This window comes from Asterias rubens, chromosome 21 (genome assembly GCF_902459465.1).
Source record: "Asterias rubens chromosome 21, eAstRub1.3, whole genome shotgun sequence".
Taxonomy (NCBI): Eukaryota; Metazoa; Echinodermata; class Asteroidea; order Forcipulatida; family Asteriidae; genus Asterias; species Asterias rubens.
This window is the reverse complement of record NC_047082.1, coordinates 2,396,455-2,413,779: the sequence shown is the minus strand read 5'-3', so window position 1 is coordinate 2,413,779 and position 17,325 is coordinate 2,396,455. Positions and strand designations below refer to the sequence as shown.

Here is a 17,325-nt window from a genome sequence, read left to right as displayed (position 1 = left end):
TGTTCTTGAATTTATTCAAACCGACCAGGCAGAGGTCCTGACGGGACAAACATTGATCATGTTTTACTTTACAATAAAATCAGCATAAAATTGAACAGCTTGATCAGCTATTGTAAACAAATGATATGTGGGTCACAAAAGGTTCATTCATAATTCGATGGTAATATCATCTGACTTCTACAAATCCATTAAATTATTTCAAATTAATTTTCCGATTACTCGTTCCTATTATTGAGGATTATTAATTGTAATTACTGACTAATTCCTTTATTATGAAGGTACGTTTTACAAAAGCATGGATTACTTTCTCGTTATTACAGATGGCTTAATCGTAATTACAGATGAATAGTTTGATTAAACAGTGATTTTATTGAGATCTATAATAATATTGCTTGAGCATGGACCAAGCGAGAAGTGCGGTTGCACGATTCGCAACACTGCAATAATTACTCGGAAAATGCAAGCAGTTTGTGGTCAACAGAGGGCGCTATTTAAGATTACCGGTAACGTAAACAACACGTGTGTGTCTGCAAGTTAGAGTAATCGGACGAAGTAAGTACGGAACTTTTTTTAACAATTTGAGGGTTTTTTAAGCTTTAACGTTGAGATCGGAGTTGCTTTATATGTAGTTTAAAGTACATGGATTACGTTGGTACCAAAGATCGTATTTTGTAAGGTGATCTTGGATGATTTTGCAGTCAATAATACCGTGACTTTGTTGACATTTCCATGTTTACAAATTGAACATGCATTGTATTTGTACGTTGTGTTTGTACGTTTCTCATACGTTTATCATTATCATTGTCAGTACTTAATATACTATAGCTATAGGATAACCTTATCTTAAACATGCTTAAACAAAACCACCCAAAGTAAGAACCAAAACTTAGCGAATTGTGAATGTGATAATTGAAGTTGAACATGTTGAATTTAAAATAAATAATTAAATTTAGAATAGAAATAGAAGCGAATCAAATACTTTCTCTGATTTGCTACTCCGTCGAGTCATAAAACGAATATTTTGGAAAGATATTGGCAAATCGAGTTATTGAGAGAGTGTGTGATTTCTATCAACTTATTGGATACATCTTGATACTCCAATGCTTTCTCATTTTGTTCAACTTTTTATAGGATTGTTTCAGATGGCCGATCATCACATTCAGTGCATTGCAGAACTTCGATTCAACATGCCACCAACTGCAAATGAACAGCGCCCTCAAGTGTCTGTCAGGTGCACAAGGGCATTCTGCAGGTAGCTATGACTTCTTGCTCATATAACCACAATAAACGACCACAGGCAACATTTAAGGCATAGATGACCCTACTCCTAGAACTATGCGGTTTCGTTCCGCTATCGTCTCCCGTAACCTCATAGGTTGACATCTCTCACGACAATAACAAGTGTGCTTTTTTCTGGTTTTTCTATAAAGTTTTAATTTTGGCAACGCAAATCTCTTTTTTTCTTTCTTTCTTTCCTCGCCAAAATTGGGCTCTATGTGTCCTTTAAACTCTCATTAGCCCTGGGGGCGACAGAAAATCTACTCCGCAATCTCAAAAATTGTTACAAATTATAAATTCTTACCGTAATTCAGTCTCCAACTACTCTGTTTTACCACTACACTACAAATGAAAATATTACGATTATAACGACAACCATTTGAATGCTATTTTTTCTTGACAGTGATTCTAAGCTGTATGAATGGGGTCTCTATGGTAAGCCGGAAAACATCAAAGAATCTGCTTTAAGTTTAGATTCAAGCCAATCAGGATCAGCCAATCCACCTGCCACTCTCCAAACCAACCAATCAGATGCAGCGTTGGATCCCAGCCGTAGTTTCAACCAATCAGAGTCAACATTTGATGATGTCAACCATCCAGTACCCAATGAGATTCCAAGGCCGTGTAAAGATCATGCATATTCATTAGATGATGAAAATGACATCACTAATGAGACTACCATAGATGTAAAACAAAACAGCTTGTCAAGTCAGCATGGAAGTGACGTCCAGATAAAAGTTGGCAGAATAGTCAAGAACCCTTACGCTAAGCCGAGCTTGCCATTCCAGGGCGAGTTTGAATCAGAGGAGACGTTGATGCAAGGAATGGGGCTCCCTCTCAGCTTTGTAAGATCACCTCGAGACCTGGATGAGGTAAGTCCTCCTGTTCTCTTGTGCCCCCCCCCTCCCCCATTGTCTTTGGGCGATAACATTCCTTTAATCTTTCTCAGCTCCCTGGGGAGTATACAGCCCTGAGCTGCCATAGGGCTCAAAAGACTTTTCATACACATCAAGACAACCTCTGCCCTCACAGGTACCCATTTATGTCCCTGGGTGAAGAGAAGCAATTATAGTGTGAAGCATCTTGCTCAAGAACACAAGTGCCATGACCGGGATTCGAACCCACACTGTGATGACTTAACCACCAGAACTGCCATGACACCCTACAATAGTCCAATTGGAGTCCACGGGGGTAATTTTGAAGTCACCACATACTGTTGGATTTTGATAGATTCAGAAAGACTCCAAGCAAGGTGGCTGGACGAGGGATTCTAATAGACCTTTACTTATTCCCTTCACAGGATGAGGACTTTGTGCCTAGAGCCAAGCACCGCAATAAACAACGGAACAAGAATAAGAAAAAGAAGAAGCAACAAGTTTGGGCTGAAGACATCATCCTTTCCCAGCATGCATCAAAGAAGCGCGTATCCCAAGATGCACTGCACCACAAGGGCGGATCCGAAGTGGCTGACGTCAATCAGCATAGCCAAGAAGCACCGTTGCCTAGCAACTGGGCAGCTGTGACATCAGTGGATGAACAGTGTTGCCATGGCAATGGTAACCATGACAATGGTTGGGAGGAGTATTGGAAGATGTATGGAGAAAATCTTCTGTGGGAAAACTGGCTGCAGAAATATCCAGACCAAGCTGAATCTGGAACTCCACTGGACCGTCATCAAGTACACGATGGAAAAACCAACTGCACAGATGATAGGAGTGATATTCCTAAGCTATGTATTTCTTGTACACAAGATATTCCTCATGTAGTTGATGCACTGCCAAGACCAGAAGCAAACATGAAGACAGATTCTGTATTAGCACCTCACAGTGAAGACATTTTAGGTCAACCCAGTGAGGCAAGTAAGTTAGCTAGTGGAGTAGAACAAGGTTCACTTCCGGAAACAGTTTCAGCAGAACTTGTCTTGCAACCTGACCTACACTCTCAAGATACTGCTGACAGTTTGGCAATGGGCAAATGTATTTGCTCACCTCTTGCAAAACCAACTGTAGGAGATGAAGGTACAATGAAAACATCTCCAGTAACTGAAAACTTTCTAGAGGGGACAGAGGTAGGGGTGGAGAGGGCATCTGCTTTGGATGAGATTGGTGTGGTAGACAGTACACCCAGAGAGTGGGGTGCAGACTGGAGCCGATTGTGGGATGAACACTGTGCAGAGGTATACTGGTACTATCACCAGTATTACCATTCTACTGTCTTAGGTAATGAACATTATGAGTGTGATGGAGCTGGGGTACTAGACAAAGAATTGAACCAATCAGAAAAGAGCTCATCCGAAATAGCCGACCAATCACAACAGTCGCTACAAAGTGATGGTTCATGTGCAGAAAGTAACAGCCAATCAAATTCAGACGAGAATACTCTCGGAGTAGGTTATTCATTGGACGAATCTATTGGCCAATCAAAATTGGACAAACTACCATGTGATAACTTTGACCAGCCTCAGAGAGATGCCGAATGTAGTGATCAAGGACTTGTTGAAATAGATTCCGAAGGCAAGCATATGTGTCACTCTGTTGGAAAGTCCCTCGATCGCCTGACAATCTCTGCAGAAGTTCACAGTGGTGAGTTTGGGGATGGTGATGGCGATGTGGTGGGTGATACAACATCTTCAAGGTGGGTAGGTGGTGATAAAAGTGGTGAAGAAGACCATGGTGAGGTTGACTCTGGAGACGAACCTTCAAATGGGAGTCCAGATCAAAAGAAACAACAACAGAGTGGCAACGGAAGTGGAGATAGTGTCTCACAAACTGCAGGTATGCACTTTTGGTGCAATTTTTCAGCAGGTTGATAAGCCATTTGGGTATCATTCATTTGCATTGTAGCATGACTGTATATCCTGTGGAGGCATTTATCCCATGATATCATATTGCAGGCTGGCATTGTTTATCTTGCACTCTAAAACCACAATGGATATGATATTGAATAGTCAAACAGTAGGAGGGTTGACTGTTTACTGTGTTGTTGCATTCACCATGTGACAGTATATTGTAGGCTGGCATAGTTTGTCTATCATTCAAAACCACTGTAGGTGATATTGAATGGTCAGACAGTAGGAGGGTTGACTTTTTATCGTGTTGATGCTTTCACCACATAGTATTGTGATTGCAGGCAACATAATCATTAATGTAGTTTATCTATCATTCTTGGATGATATTGATTGGTCAGACACACAGTAGGAGAGTTACAAAGTAAGATTAAGTTTTTATGACCAATAATTTGTGGTACTTTTCAATAAGAAAAAAATTGTTAGCTTTTTAACTGCTGATAGAAAAATCAACTATAGATAAATTTATACATCATGAAATATTTATTGTGTAGGGTCATCCAGCAGTGGATTGCCAGTTGGTGGTCGGGGTGATGGCAACAGGCAAGCAGGGGATGATGAAGACCCACCAGATGAGCGACCTACAAAAATTAAACGAGGGTAAATTAAACATTGGTCTTATTTTCTTCAGATATCAAGAAATTAGCACTGATAAAACTGTTCCTCGAAGCTCCATGAAACACATGGGGTAAAACAAGTGAACGGTTGAAAAAACCAAAGGTATACTTTGCCTTTAATATAATCGTGAGAATTTATTAAAACTGTGTTTCAATTTTTTCGTTCGATAGCCACGAGTTAGACGCAGAGGAAGACGGTGAGAGAGAAATCTTAGCACAGCTTGGACTGAGTTCAAATCCCTCATCTAGCAAGTAAGAAGGTTTCTGCTGATTTTAACAAAAGTTTTGCATATTATTTTGGTTTTAGCCCATCTCTGAAGTGTGCTTAGCACTGTGTTTTGGGGTTCTGGGAAAAAAACACAGGCTACTCAGATTCGAACTTGCAGTTTAGAGCAGGCACTTGACCACTAAACATGCTCCATAGCGATAAGCCAGTTTGAATCCTGTATTTGGCAGCGGGTGCTACCCATCAAAAATTTAATTCATGTAATATTTTCATCGAGCTGTCGAGATCATGAATATTATTTAGGTTTTTTTTTAGTGATGGTAAATAATCTTTGTTTATCGAGCACATGGAAAAAGAAAATCAAACTTATTTTAATTTGATTCATTGAAATGTAATTTAGAATAAAACAGGCTGAACAGGCAGGCCTGAATTAAACAACATTTTTCAATCGAGATGTTTTGAATTTTTTGAAGAAAAGTGTTTTTTTCTCTTTACACAAGACCACAGGATCTGCTAGACTTTTCTTCGGTCAAAATCTGCTACCTCCGCAAGGATGCCCAGAGGAAGTCTAAGTCACTCAACATGAGGAAAAGAGCAATGCATGTCTGGTTTGATGATGATGATAATGAGGAGGAGGTCAGTAATGATGACCCGGATGTTCAGAGGTCAAAGGTTACAGGGAGGTCATTGAAGGTCCCAAAAGTCTCGGAGAGCAAGAAGCTGGGCAGGGTGAAGGACTTTCTTAGTTTGATTAACAAAGATGAGGATGAGAATTGTGATGCGGAAGAGGAAAATGCAAACGATGTTAAGGAGACGGCGTTACAAGAGACGGATTCAAATTCTGATGCTCAGCGATGTTCAGAATCAAAATCAACGATGAAAGATGAAGGTTCGGATGCTGAGGAATCTTTGGGAGAGGCGGCAGAAGGGTCTTCTTGTCCGATAGAGGAGCTGGAAAAGAATTCTGAGTGTGTGTCACCACAGAAACAAGACAGTTGTGAAAGAGAATCGGATAACACGTCGCTACCAGCCACTGGATGTGGTCAGGTTAGCAGTGTGTTGCCACAGCAACCAGAGTGTCTTGAACTGGAAAGCGATGCGTCATCATTTCCACCACAGATTGAAATTCCTGAGAACAGAATGTCTGATGAGAAACAGCATTCTAAAACGGAAATCAAAGACGAGAAGCTCACCAAGAAGATTGTACAAGATTGTCAACGTGGGGGTAAGAAGTCAGCGAAGGGGTCTAAAGATGCAAGATTGAAGGAGTATCCTGAGATTAGCAATAATCCTGAGATGATGAAGTACTGGGTGCAACGGTATCGACTCTTCTCGAGATTTGACCATGGGATCAAGATGGATCAAGGTAGTCTAGCGTTACCATTCAATGTTACAAATAATAAATGAAAGTATTAGTCAAGGCTAAATCTTAACACAAGCCTTGCGTACTTTGTCTAGTAAAAACTGCTGTAGGCTAGTAAATGCCGCTTTTTAACTTGCCCTGTGGGCTACTGAACACTGCAATCTCTCGTTTAGAATGCATGTTTCTTCATTTTCAGATGTGGATAACAATTTTAGAAAACCATAAATCAGAACGATACATTTATGTCGACATGACATGCTTAACAAGGGGGCTACTAAAACTTCCACGGGTAGGTTATGTAGTTTACTAGTGGGCTACTTTTCAAAAAGCTTAAGAGCAAGGCCTGTTGAAATACTATCTCATGTAGCAGTCCTATACAGTGCACATTATTATCAGATGTAGAATCCTTTTTTCTTTCAAACACAATGCAAAGAAGTTCAAATGTTAATTAACTTTTGTGTTTTTCTAAAATTTCCTTTTTTCGCCTTTTGAGAAGACTCCATTAACCATTTTTTTGCAGCGACTGTTTGAAATTGTCTGTTTACCCAATTGAAATTGTCTACCCAATTGAAAGTTTCTACCCAATTACAGAGGGTTGATACTCTGTTCTACCGTGGAGGTAGAAATGGCGGTAGGTTCTACCCAATTGAAATGTTCTACCCAATTGAAGTTTTGGTACTCTGTTCTATCCAATTGAAATGTTCTACCCAATTGAAGTGTTGGTACTCTGTTCTATCCAATTGAAATGTTCTACCCAATTGAAGTTTTGGTACTCTGTTCTATCCAATTGAAATGTTCTACCCAATTGAAGTGTTGGTACTGTGTCCTACCCAATTGAAATGTTCTACCCAATTGAAGTTTTGGTACTCTGTTCTATCCAATTGAAATGTTCTACCCAATTGAAGTTTTGGTACTCTGTTCTATCCAATTGAAATGTTCTACCCAATTGAAGTTTTGGTACTCTGTTCTATCCAATTGAAATGTTCTACCCAATTGTCATTTGATTCCCAATTACAGAGGGTTGGTACTCAGTGACCCCAGAGAAGATTGCCAGGCACCAGGCTAAGCGATGTCGCTCTGATCTAGTTATTGATGCATTCTGTGGTGTCGGAGGGAACACAATACAATTGGCCTTCACATGCGAGAGAGGTACACAATATTTCGAGAAAATATTTTTGTTTTTATTATTAAACTCAACTCGTTCAGTGCCCGCTTTTTGTTTGCGTTTTGAAGTTCTGTATTTTACAACTAAACAAATGAGCCTTTCTAACCAATATTGCTGATTTGTGTTGCCTTGGTTCAAACCACAAAGTCAATAAGAATTCTTGAGTGATACTGCCCTCTTGTGATGACATGTTCATTATGGGTTGTACATGTACGATTGATTTAATTTTTTAGTACAAAAAAAGATAGTACATTTACGATATAGGCGCTTTCAGAAGACATAAAAAAAATTGTATATGTCTGACCTTGGCACTTGGTCAGTTTTTGTTGTGACAATGAAAAATAATTTTCAGTGAGCGATGTTGTGCACATTCATAGCCAGGCTAACTGTGTTTTCTACTGTTACTTTGTTTTTGACTTTTTCCATTGACAGTGATAGGAATTGACATCGACCCAGCCAAGATAGAGTGTGCGCGCCATAACGCTCGCATCTACGGCGTCGCAGACCGCATCGAGTTCATTCAGGGGGACTACTTTCTGTTGGCTGATCGCTTGAAGGCTGATGTGGTATTCTTGAGCCCTCCCTGGGGTGGACCGGACTATTTGCAGGCAGAGGTGTATGATGTGACCAAAATGGACATTGATGCATATCCTTTAAAATAGTTCTTATTTTTATGCGTGTCGTGGCCGAGTATCGGACTCAAGCTCTGGTGTTTCTGATCAACAGATTGGGGTTTCGAGCCCAGGTGTTGACACATGTGTCATTGGATAGGTTACGATAATTGCTTTGTCCTTTCGATGGGACATAAAGCCCTACGCTATGTGTACTAGAATAGGAGACTTTCCAACACTAGGTGGCAGCAGACATACTGGGTAAATTTCCATTGTTTACGTAGTTCTGAACATGCGCATAATTCTGAGAACAATGGATTTACCCGGTAAGTCTGCTGCCTTCTATCGTCCCAGAAAGTCTCCCATTGGTAGTGCACTTGAAAGAACCCAGCACACTTATTGTGGAAGAGTAGGGCTAACCAGTGTTTCTGGTTCACTTATGTGATCAATTTCACTTATGAGACATTGGTTTCATTAGCAGGAATATAACATAACAAAAAGTTGTTTGTTTTTGTATGGCCCTCTTCAGGTTCGAGTCCTGCACTTGCCACAAATCCACTCTTAGTTTTAAACTTCAGTATACTAGATTGCAGGAAGGCCTGTGTACAGCCGTGTCATTGAAAACTCTGGAATACCTTTCCTTAACTTGTAAAACACGTTCCTTTTGTTTGAGAAGACAAAACAGATTACAGAGAATATCGCGTTCTTTGTCCCAAGAAACGCTGACATAGATCAGGTAAGATTAGTTATTGTCCTTCTACATTTAAACTCTTGGGGTTTTAGGGTGAAAGTTTGCTGTATAGTCAAGTCTTGTTTGAGAGAAGTTCCATTACAACCAAGGGAAACAGAGATGAAATTAATGGGGCAACACAAAGTCAAAATCTTGAGATTTATGGTGATATTGATTATAAAACTTAATACTATAAGTTCCATCTTGTTTCTTTCTCTCTGCCTCTGCAGTTAGCTTCTTTTGCTGGTCCAGGGGGACGAATGGAGGTGGAACAGAACTTCTTAAACAAGAAAATCAAGACGGTTACCGCATACTACGGGGAACTTGTACATGGATAAAGTCATTGTCTACAATTAGAAACAATTTCTGATAAGACCAATAGACCTTTCTGTTGTTGATAAACTGCGCTGGTTTGCAGGGACGGCCGAATGTTGGTAAAACATTCAATCGTGCTAACGATCGTGATAATAGATTTTCTGCAAACTTTCAATTAAACAGAATTCCTTCCATGATTGGTTAGATTGTTTAAAAAAAAATCAACACTGTTGTTTACATCCAAGTCTGATAGTGTTGCTTACTGTGAAATTCTTACTAATAGCTTACAAAATTAAACACAGAATTCCATCGCCATGAAATAAACAAGTGCTGGTACAGGCTGATGTTCTCTTCAATTGACTTAACATTGTTGCTAACCCTGAAAGCAGAGATTGATGATTGCAAGCGCATTCCATAGAGTTAGACCATGGCAAATGTGACGTTTAGTTTGTAGCATGGTTTATCATAGTAAACTGTAATACATGTTCCTGTAAAACAAGGTTTATCATTACATGGAATTTTCAATTAAATGTTTATAAATGAAATAACACCTGCAGATAAGTCAGTTTCTGTTTTTAAAATCTAATTTATTCAAACATTCTTTTTCAAACATAAATTATGTAACATGCAACTGAAAACCATATGTATTATAATGGTCATTACAAGATTTGATGACGTCAATAAACTTGAAAATGAATTTATGGTCCAAACACAGCAAATTTTCAGGGCTTCAAACAGATTTTGCCTTAGCTTAAATACTTTCACAATAATGAACCTGAATCAAAAAGTCAGATGTTCAAAATACATGTAATGTAAGCATTCAATGTTTTGTTGGATTTCAACCCTGATTTAATCAAGTGTTTTGTTGTTTAATACGTCAACCCTTAATAGATTTGTAACACATTGGTTTGTTAATTTTGTTTTGTATAATTGATTTGTGAAGCTTTGAAATAAATGAATAAATTTCTTTAATTTCTGACTGACAAGTTGTACTTTCTTGGAATACTGTCATTTCTACCATGTGACATGGTCAATCCGATAGCTGGGCATGGGTTAACCTGGAATTGCATTTCGCCATGCCAATCCCCCGAATGTTACTTATTTATCAACATTGCATAGAACCCTTTAAACATGTTTATGACGTCGTTGCTGTTTTCAATTATGTTTCAAATCAATCCATCCCTGGTGGAGACTCGATATAAACACGGCCAACGCTCTCGGTCCTTGTAAACTATCACAATGCCTGCTTCTCTTCTTTCAAAACCAAACCAAACATAAATGAAGAAAACCTGCAAAGAAAGAGAGAAAGAAATATTGCCGTTACTTGTGGGTATTGTCTGTCCATAAGGGCCCAATTTCATGGCTCTGCTTACTGCCGCATTCAGCGCTTACAGTCACCATTATACGCTTTCAGGGCAAGCGCCTAATATCTGCGCCAGCTGAGGGCGAAGGATGAGCAAGTTCAGGCAGGGTAGTGCATGCTTGTGTACTCTGTTTTGAAAGGGCAAGGGCACCAAGGCATTTTCTCCTTGGTAAAGGGCACCCTATGAGGTAAATTTCTCCTGGAGCATTTTAAGGGCACCAAGGCAATGACCAAGGGGCAGGGAGGCAATCACCTTCGATGCCTCCGTGAAGTATCATGCCTGGTAGTATTTGTTATGAAGTTGTTCAGTAATATTTAAACAATATTTCAATCTTTTGAAAATTATAAAATTTATAATCAGTGAGTCCTTTTGGGAGTTTTATCAGTGCTTACTTTGCCCTAGAGAACGAACCTATTAATTTCTAGAGAAGTCTATTCATCGGCTGCCTCGCTGAGTGGACGGACAGAGTGGAACACTCCTAGCTCTCTCATTCTCTCAAAATCCTTCTGCACGTCGAACGTCTTGTAGAACTCGGCGTATTTGTTCTTCCTCCAGTCATACACTGAAACAATGACAAATGAATACCGGTCAGTCAAATAAACAAAATGCAAATTGCCTTAATGTTCTTAGTATTGTGTATGGAATCCAGAAAAAAAGTCTTGTATTAATTTGTTCACAAAGATATGGGACCTTCATACCCTGGACTCCATCATGTTGTATATGTTGGAGGTGTGCAATACAACCTTGGCTAGCCAGGACCTTATTAAGCATGTGAGCACGAATATTATTAAGCGTAGAAAAATCTTGCTTAGCAGAAACAGGTTCCCAGCTAAAACTCCCTAAAGTTAACATTATTGCATCTGGTACCCCACTGGTTTTTTGCTTAACAAATAAATTTGCTAAGCAGTACTTTCTGCTAAACAGCTTCATAAGTTAAATCCCCCCGAGTCTCTATGAAGAGTTTTCTTACCAAAGTATTTGACCATTGCAGCACCAACGACTGATAGGGCTGCTCCAATGACGAAATGTTTCTTAAGATGGGAGTTTAGTAAGCCTCTCATCTGAGGTCTTGGTAGTGCTGCCATGATGATACTACAAGATCAAATAATATTAATGATTAGGATGGCGGATCGAACCTCAAGAGTTCTAGGAGTAGGGCCAAGTAATAAAAAAACACCAGTTGATCGTTCGTGTTTTTCCAAAAAGAGGAGGATGAGGGCCTTTTTATTTTTTATTTCTTTCAAAGGTGGCCGCAAAGTATTTTAATTTAAACTGCCCACCAATTCTTCAGTTTATAAACTTTAAAGCCAGCAGTAAAATACTTGCTGAGGTAAATATTACTTGCGGAGGTGTTGCAGTTTTGAGAAACAAGTAAAACAATTTCACCAGAGAAAGTTTTGTCTCTACTCTCAGTGCATGCAGATGAGACGAATATTATTTTAGCACGTTCAACGGATTTTAATACGCGACCCTACTTGAGACTAATAAATCTGAAACTTGTAAACTTAGGTAAATTATATTAGAAAAAACATCTTCATTCACAAAGTGAGTATGGATTCATGGCATGGCCAAAAGCTTGATCTACAAAAGGTCCTTAAAAAAACTTTTTAGTTTAAGAAGGGCTAGGAATATCTATCGCTATCATTCAATTTTTCAATCTATTCTTCTTCCAAAAATCCAAGGACCAAGTAAAGTGTAGACTTAATTTATGGTTATTCTATCATGTTTAATACTAATAAGTAGACTAAAATAAAACAAACAATAACACTAATCATGCTTATTTAACTACTTAACTCACCAATTAACAATAATTTAGTTTTTACACACTAGCTCCATGATTACAGAGAGGTCTTTCTTCATGTCTTTTTCTTTAGACTTCACAGAACCAATTCGGCCTACTCCCTCTTCTTTCTTCATTCATGTCTATTATTATTAAACTTGACTTGACTCTTGATAGTAGCCAAATGTAAAAACAACAAAAACAAGGTTTTGTTGAGTATTGTATTGTAAATGTAATGTTGATTTTTTACTTTAAGTTCCCAGAGAAACTTGGACTCGATTCATTCGATCATGGGTTCTACCCGAGGTAATTGACCCTCCATGATTCGATCGAACGCAACAGAGAAACGCCGGCAAATTTAGTTCACACAAAAACATGACATTTACAACAACTGTATTGCTTTCATAATTCATTGTTTATCTGCTATAAAGAAATGTATTATAATCTCTGTAGTATTTATTTTTAATGTAGATAAAACATAATGTAAAGTAGTTTAAACAAACAGTTAAATATGGTATTCTTACCGTGTAAATGGTCCTCACAACTTTTTTATTTAAAGATGGCTACCTTCAGTGGCACAACCTTTTTTCACAGGTCACTCGATAGCTCGACGCAGCAAACACGATCGAAATAACAGCGGGGGCGAACGAAACAATTGTGCTAAAAGCAGTACCGTATGGTGCGTACGTGCGCTTCGTTTAGGTGAACGAGGTTGAAAATGCCTTGCTCAAAATGGTTACCTAAAGTAGGCGGTGCTCTAGAGGGGTGGGGGGGGGGGTCATAAAGTTGATGATGTCTTATCGTTTCCTTCATTCTCATCCCCAAGATTTCAATAAAACACACCATACAAAAAACGTTGAAAAATGTCGGTTGTGGCATGGATGTATGGTCAAACACACCTTACTTAAGCTCTGGTGTTTCTGATCAGTAGAGTGTGGGTTCGAGTCCCGGTCGTCTTGACATTTGTGTCCCAAAGCATACACTTCACCATTATTGCTTCGTCCTAAGAATGGGACGTTAAGCCATAGGTCCCATGAGTTGTGACATGTACATTAAGAGCCCAGCTATATTATACTTGGCGCTTAGGGAAGGGATTTGCCAGCCTGGAATCATGGCTGCCGGGAGGCCACGCCTCTGTTGCCCTGGTCTTGCCCTTCAAAAGTTTCCCATATAGGCTCAAAGACTTTCCAATGGAAGTGTCCTTTGAAATGGAAATGGCCTTGCCCCTCAAAGCTGAAACTCCAATGTTCCCGGTTTGATTTCTATGGCACAAGCACGCACACACACACGCACACGCTCGCAGATATTTGAACGGTGACGTCATATTCAATACGGTCTATTGGAGTATTTGATAACTAAATACCACAAAACTAAGATCAAACAAAATGTTTTTACCGACAGGTTGTATACCTGGCAATGTGTACAAGGTAGATTTTATTTACATAAAGATACCGGTTAAAACGTCTTACATATCCTACTACTCATTGTCAAGTTTTACAACTCTTGGGGACAGTTACATCTTTGTTTTGCTTACAAAAAAAAAGAGGATTCTCGCCTCTTAACTTGGCTTTTCTGTTCTATTTAAATTTTAAGTTTCTCAGGGTTAAAAAAAACAGACAATAAATTGTTACAGCTTTGTTACTTTCCCCCTCTTCATTAAATGGGTTGAGCAAGGACAAATTGACAAGAGCGGGATTTGAACATGCAAACTCTGGATTAACGTGCAAGCACTCTACCAACTGTGCTATCCAGCCCTAATGTTTGCGATCTCCTCATTCGGTCAATATCCAAGAATGCCAGTCAGAAGCCATTCAACCTGTAACTGCCGTATAGCCAGAGATCACACCCAAGTTTACAATACAATCTTTCTTCACATGAAACTAATGCACATTATTATTATTTGGGGTTTTTTTTTAGATTAAATTTATCTTTGATTTTCTAAAATATGAAAGCTTTTTCTAGCATGCAGAGTGACTCCAATAAATACTAGATAAATACTACGTGAAACAATAAACAATAATTTAATTGTTTAACTGTGTGATATTTTGTTCAGGATCAGTAAATTGTTCTTTAAGACTTAAGCATCAATGAACCGTACTCCCGTTTGCATTTCTATATTTTGATATGAGAATAATTTAGATAAATATGCAAGTTTGAATAAACTAGGGCTACTTGCTATGTTCAACGTGTCTAAGACCACTTTGCACTGCAAAGAACAAACTTGCGCGATAAGCACTGTAAACTCAGGAGCTTCCCAAGTCATATGGAAACCCCACAGAACAAAGTGAAAAGTTTTTTGAAAGCATAATATTTGGGTCATTATTTTTGCACTTTTTCACTTAAAAAAAAATAAATACTCACTCAATAGTTTGAAAAACAAATATGGATTGTTTTTTGATATTTTTGTTCTAAACTATGAACATCAGATATCATAACAAAGTTATTTTACCTACATTTTTAACAAATTGTTCTCTTCTGATCGGATATTAAAAATTATAATCAGTTGCTTTGGTGATAATTTTTAGTGTAAACAAATGTAAAACATTTGTTCTGTTACTGGCAATAAAGCTCATTAGAAAAAAAAAAGTGATTTTTCTTAAGAAACCCAAAAAGCTTTGCATTTCCTCTCTCGAAACAACAGAGGGTTAATCAAAATGAAAGATTATATTTTTAAATGTTCACATTTTCTTTGATTTCTAATACTTCAATTAGGTATGCATGTATAAACTATATTTTTCCCTGCCAAAGTTATAAAATGCTATATTTTGTAATTTACTTATCAAGGTGTTCTGGGATATCCTGGGCTACCAATGGGTTGACTGGGTACAGATAGATCTACCTAAGTAGGTGTAACTAGACATTCAGGTATACTCAGGATATACTAGGTATAAACTGGGTACAGGTACAATCAAGTAGGTATAACAAGAGTGTCAAGTATACAATGCTATGTGTAGACTGGGTATAGAGTTACCCAATCGGGTATAACTAGACATTCAGGTAGGCAGTGCTCATGGTAGACTGGGTACATATGAGTACAAAAATGCAACCTAACTAAGCTACAACCCAAGGGTTTTGTATAAAGCAATGCTATGGATAGACTTGGTATAGATGAGGTATAGAAATACCAAAGTAGTTATAGCTTGAGGTTTTAGGTATCAGGCCTGGAATTCCATCTTAAAAAGGGCAAGGCCACTTTATTTATGCAAGGAGAACTTCCATTGAAAAATCTTAAAGTCTATAGGAAACTTTTAAAGCTGCACAATGGCCAACCCAGGGCAACATGGTTCATTGCCTCCTATGTCCTTCTACACAGGTATGCCTTGTTGTACAATCGAAAACATTTGTGCCCAGTCTGGTTACAAACATTTTAATTAACTAACATTTTACTAATACCAAGACACTATATTAACATCAGACATGCAACTTTCTAATTGCAAAAAAAAAAGAGAGGAAATGACCTTTCACACGTAACTTTTGTACAGTGTTTTTGAGTTTTCTATGGCACTGTTTTGAAAGAAAAAGAGGAAATTAGCTGATCAGCTGAAAAGTTGCATGCCTGTTACACGGTGAACAGTGATATGTTTTCTTTTTTCATTTCTGAAGTGTCCAGTTACACCAATGTGAATGTGAGCGACATATCAATATGTCTTGCACTTTAAAATACACGTACCTAAACCTCTCTGTTATACCTGACAAGAAATACATTTCACTTTTTATATATTCACATTTGTTATCATGTCCAAAAATACAGTTAAGATATGATATGCTAAATTAAAAATAAGAGGTATCATTCGTCAATGGGGGAGGGGGCGGTCGATATATTGAACAATAACTTCATTAAAAAATAGTAATATTAGTTACAGTGGATTGAAAAAAGTTAAATATGTGTGTGACTTAAGGCCATACAGTTCAAGGCATAAAAATAATAAAGTCCCATTATATCAAATTTAGTTTGGTAGTTTTGACAACCAATTGTTTTATTTACAAAACGCACACACAGTTTTAAACTTGTTCTTCAACATAAAACAGGAAATCACAACATACAATTTGTTTTCATCTGACCTCATTTAGGGGTCGATTTTGTTAGCACAATGAAAGAACTGGGGCTTGCATGGCAGACTGCCAAACATTTGCATCTTGCAATCGGGAAGTTTTTGTCAAATAATCAGGGAGATTTTCCATAATAAAGGAGATCGTAAAATCCGTTCATCAGAACATGGAAAGATTGGTTTATTTTCAGGGAACTTTCTGAAGAACCAGGAAGAGCTGGCAGTTCTGGTATGGTGTACGATTGATATAGGTTTGGGTTTGTGATAAGTCTCAATATCTCTAAGCGTGATTCAACAGGAATCACTGGTTCTGAGTAGCAGGTACCTGTCTTTATCCTTGCAGATAAAGACAGGGGCCCAGTCTACGCCTACGGGAGCAGGGAATTCCAGGCTTACATCAAGCATATTTAACGAGTAAGCAGGGAATTTTTGCTTGCGTGCAGAATACTCCACATTACTAGCATTCTTCGTTTACACAGCTAGTGCAGAAATTCTGCGCTTGCACAGTAAGCAGAGATCGTAAGCGCAGAATTCTGCGGTAAGCTGAGTGATGAAACTGGGCCCAGAGCTGCATATTAGTCACCGTATGTTCCTGTAAGGAGAAAGAGTGGACGATCTTCCGTTCTGTTTGCCGTTTGGAATTCATCTCGGAGCCTGAATCGCCAACGGTCCTCCAGGTCTAGTCGGACGACTTGACGACGCAGGGTGCTTCTGTCTGGACTTATCAGACAAAGTCTGGCCCCTGCAAAACAGTTTACAAAGAAACAGAACAAATTCTGGTTAACAATACTGTGACTGGCACTTTTTTTCATACGAGGAAGGAAACATTTATTTAATCATTATTCATGATTTCTTTGTCACCATCTTAATAGTCAACGACTCATTAAAATTTAATCTTTACAAAAAATACATACAATCTTAAAAATGGAGGGGGAAAAATCTAGGGACACAAAAAAAAAAACCCAGCAAATAAATGAATTTA

General features: G+C 38.4%; 3 protein-coding genes across 6 annotated transcripts in view; 1 reads left to right on the top strand and 2 right to left on the bottom strand.

Annotated features, from left to right (window-relative positions):
* The first annotated feature begins 514 nt into the window (after positions 1–514).
* Positions 515–9,947, top strand: LOC117304677 (trimethylguanosine synthase-like). Its single transcript, XM_033789251.1, has 11 exons — positions 515–552; positions 1,132–1,252; positions 1,682–2,150; positions 2,579–4,052; positions 4,618–4,723; positions 4,912–4,992; positions 5,467–6,332; positions 7,347–7,478; positions 7,927–8,140; positions 8,763–8,841; positions 9,066–9,947. The coding sequence occupies exons 2-11, from the start codon at positions 1,143–1,145 to the stop codon at positions 9,171–9,173; spliced, it is 3,639 nt and encodes a 1,212-aa protein (XP_033645142.1). The 5' UTR covers positions 515–552; positions 1,132–1,142; the 3' UTR covers positions 9,174–9,947.
* LOC117304679 (cytochrome c oxidase subunit 6C-like) lies at positions 9,717–12,925 on the bottom strand. Its single transcript, XM_033789253.1, has 4 exons — positions 12,819–12,925; positions 11,485–11,606; positions 10,926–11,076; positions 9,717–10,439 (listed from the first exon to the last, which is right to left on the bottom strand). Exons 2-3 carry the CDS (start codon positions 11,597–11,599, stop codon positions 10,946–10,948), a joined length of 246 nt encoding a protein of 81 aa, XP_033645144.1. The 5' UTR covers positions 11,600–11,606; positions 12,819–12,925; the 3' UTR covers positions 9,717–10,439; positions 10,926–10,945.
* Positions 12,926–16,834: 3,909 nt separating this feature from the next.
* LOC117304676 (GREB1-like protein) overlaps positions 16,835–17,325 on the bottom strand; it is a 36,977-nt gene continuing 36,486 nt past the window's right edge. For all 4 annotated transcript variants that reach the window (XM_033789248.1, XM_033789247.1, XM_033789249.1 and 1 more), the window contains one exon: positions 16,835–17,085. In XM_033789248.1, the coding sequence (XP_033645139.1) occupies positions 16,919–17,085 (167 nt within the window). In that variant the 3' untranslated portion in view covers positions 16,835–16,918. The remainder of the gene's footprint in view (positions 17,086–17,325) is intronic.

Bases quoted from the DNA above. Each gene is read 5' to 3' on its own strand.
- LOC117304677 (XM_033789251.1), top strand. From the start codon at position 1,143: ATGGCCGATCATCACATTCAGTGCATTGCAGAACTTCGATTCAACATG. The intron at 4,724-4,911 runs GTAAATTAAACA...TTCGTTCGATAG, and splicing joins CCTACAAAAATTAAACGAGG to CCACGAGTTAGACGCAGAGG. The intron at 6,333-7,346 runs GTAGTCTAGCGT...TCCCAATTACAG, and splicing joins TGGGATCAAGATGGATCAAG to AGGGTTGGTACTCAGTGACC.
- LOC117304679 (XM_033789253.1), bottom strand. From the start codon at position 11,599: ATGGCAGCACTACCAAGACCTCAGATGAGAGGCTTACTAAACTCCCAT. The intron at 11,077-11,484 runs GTAAGAAAACTC...TCATTGTTTCAG, and splicing joins TGCAATGGTCAAATACTTTG to TGTATGACTGGAGGAAGAAC.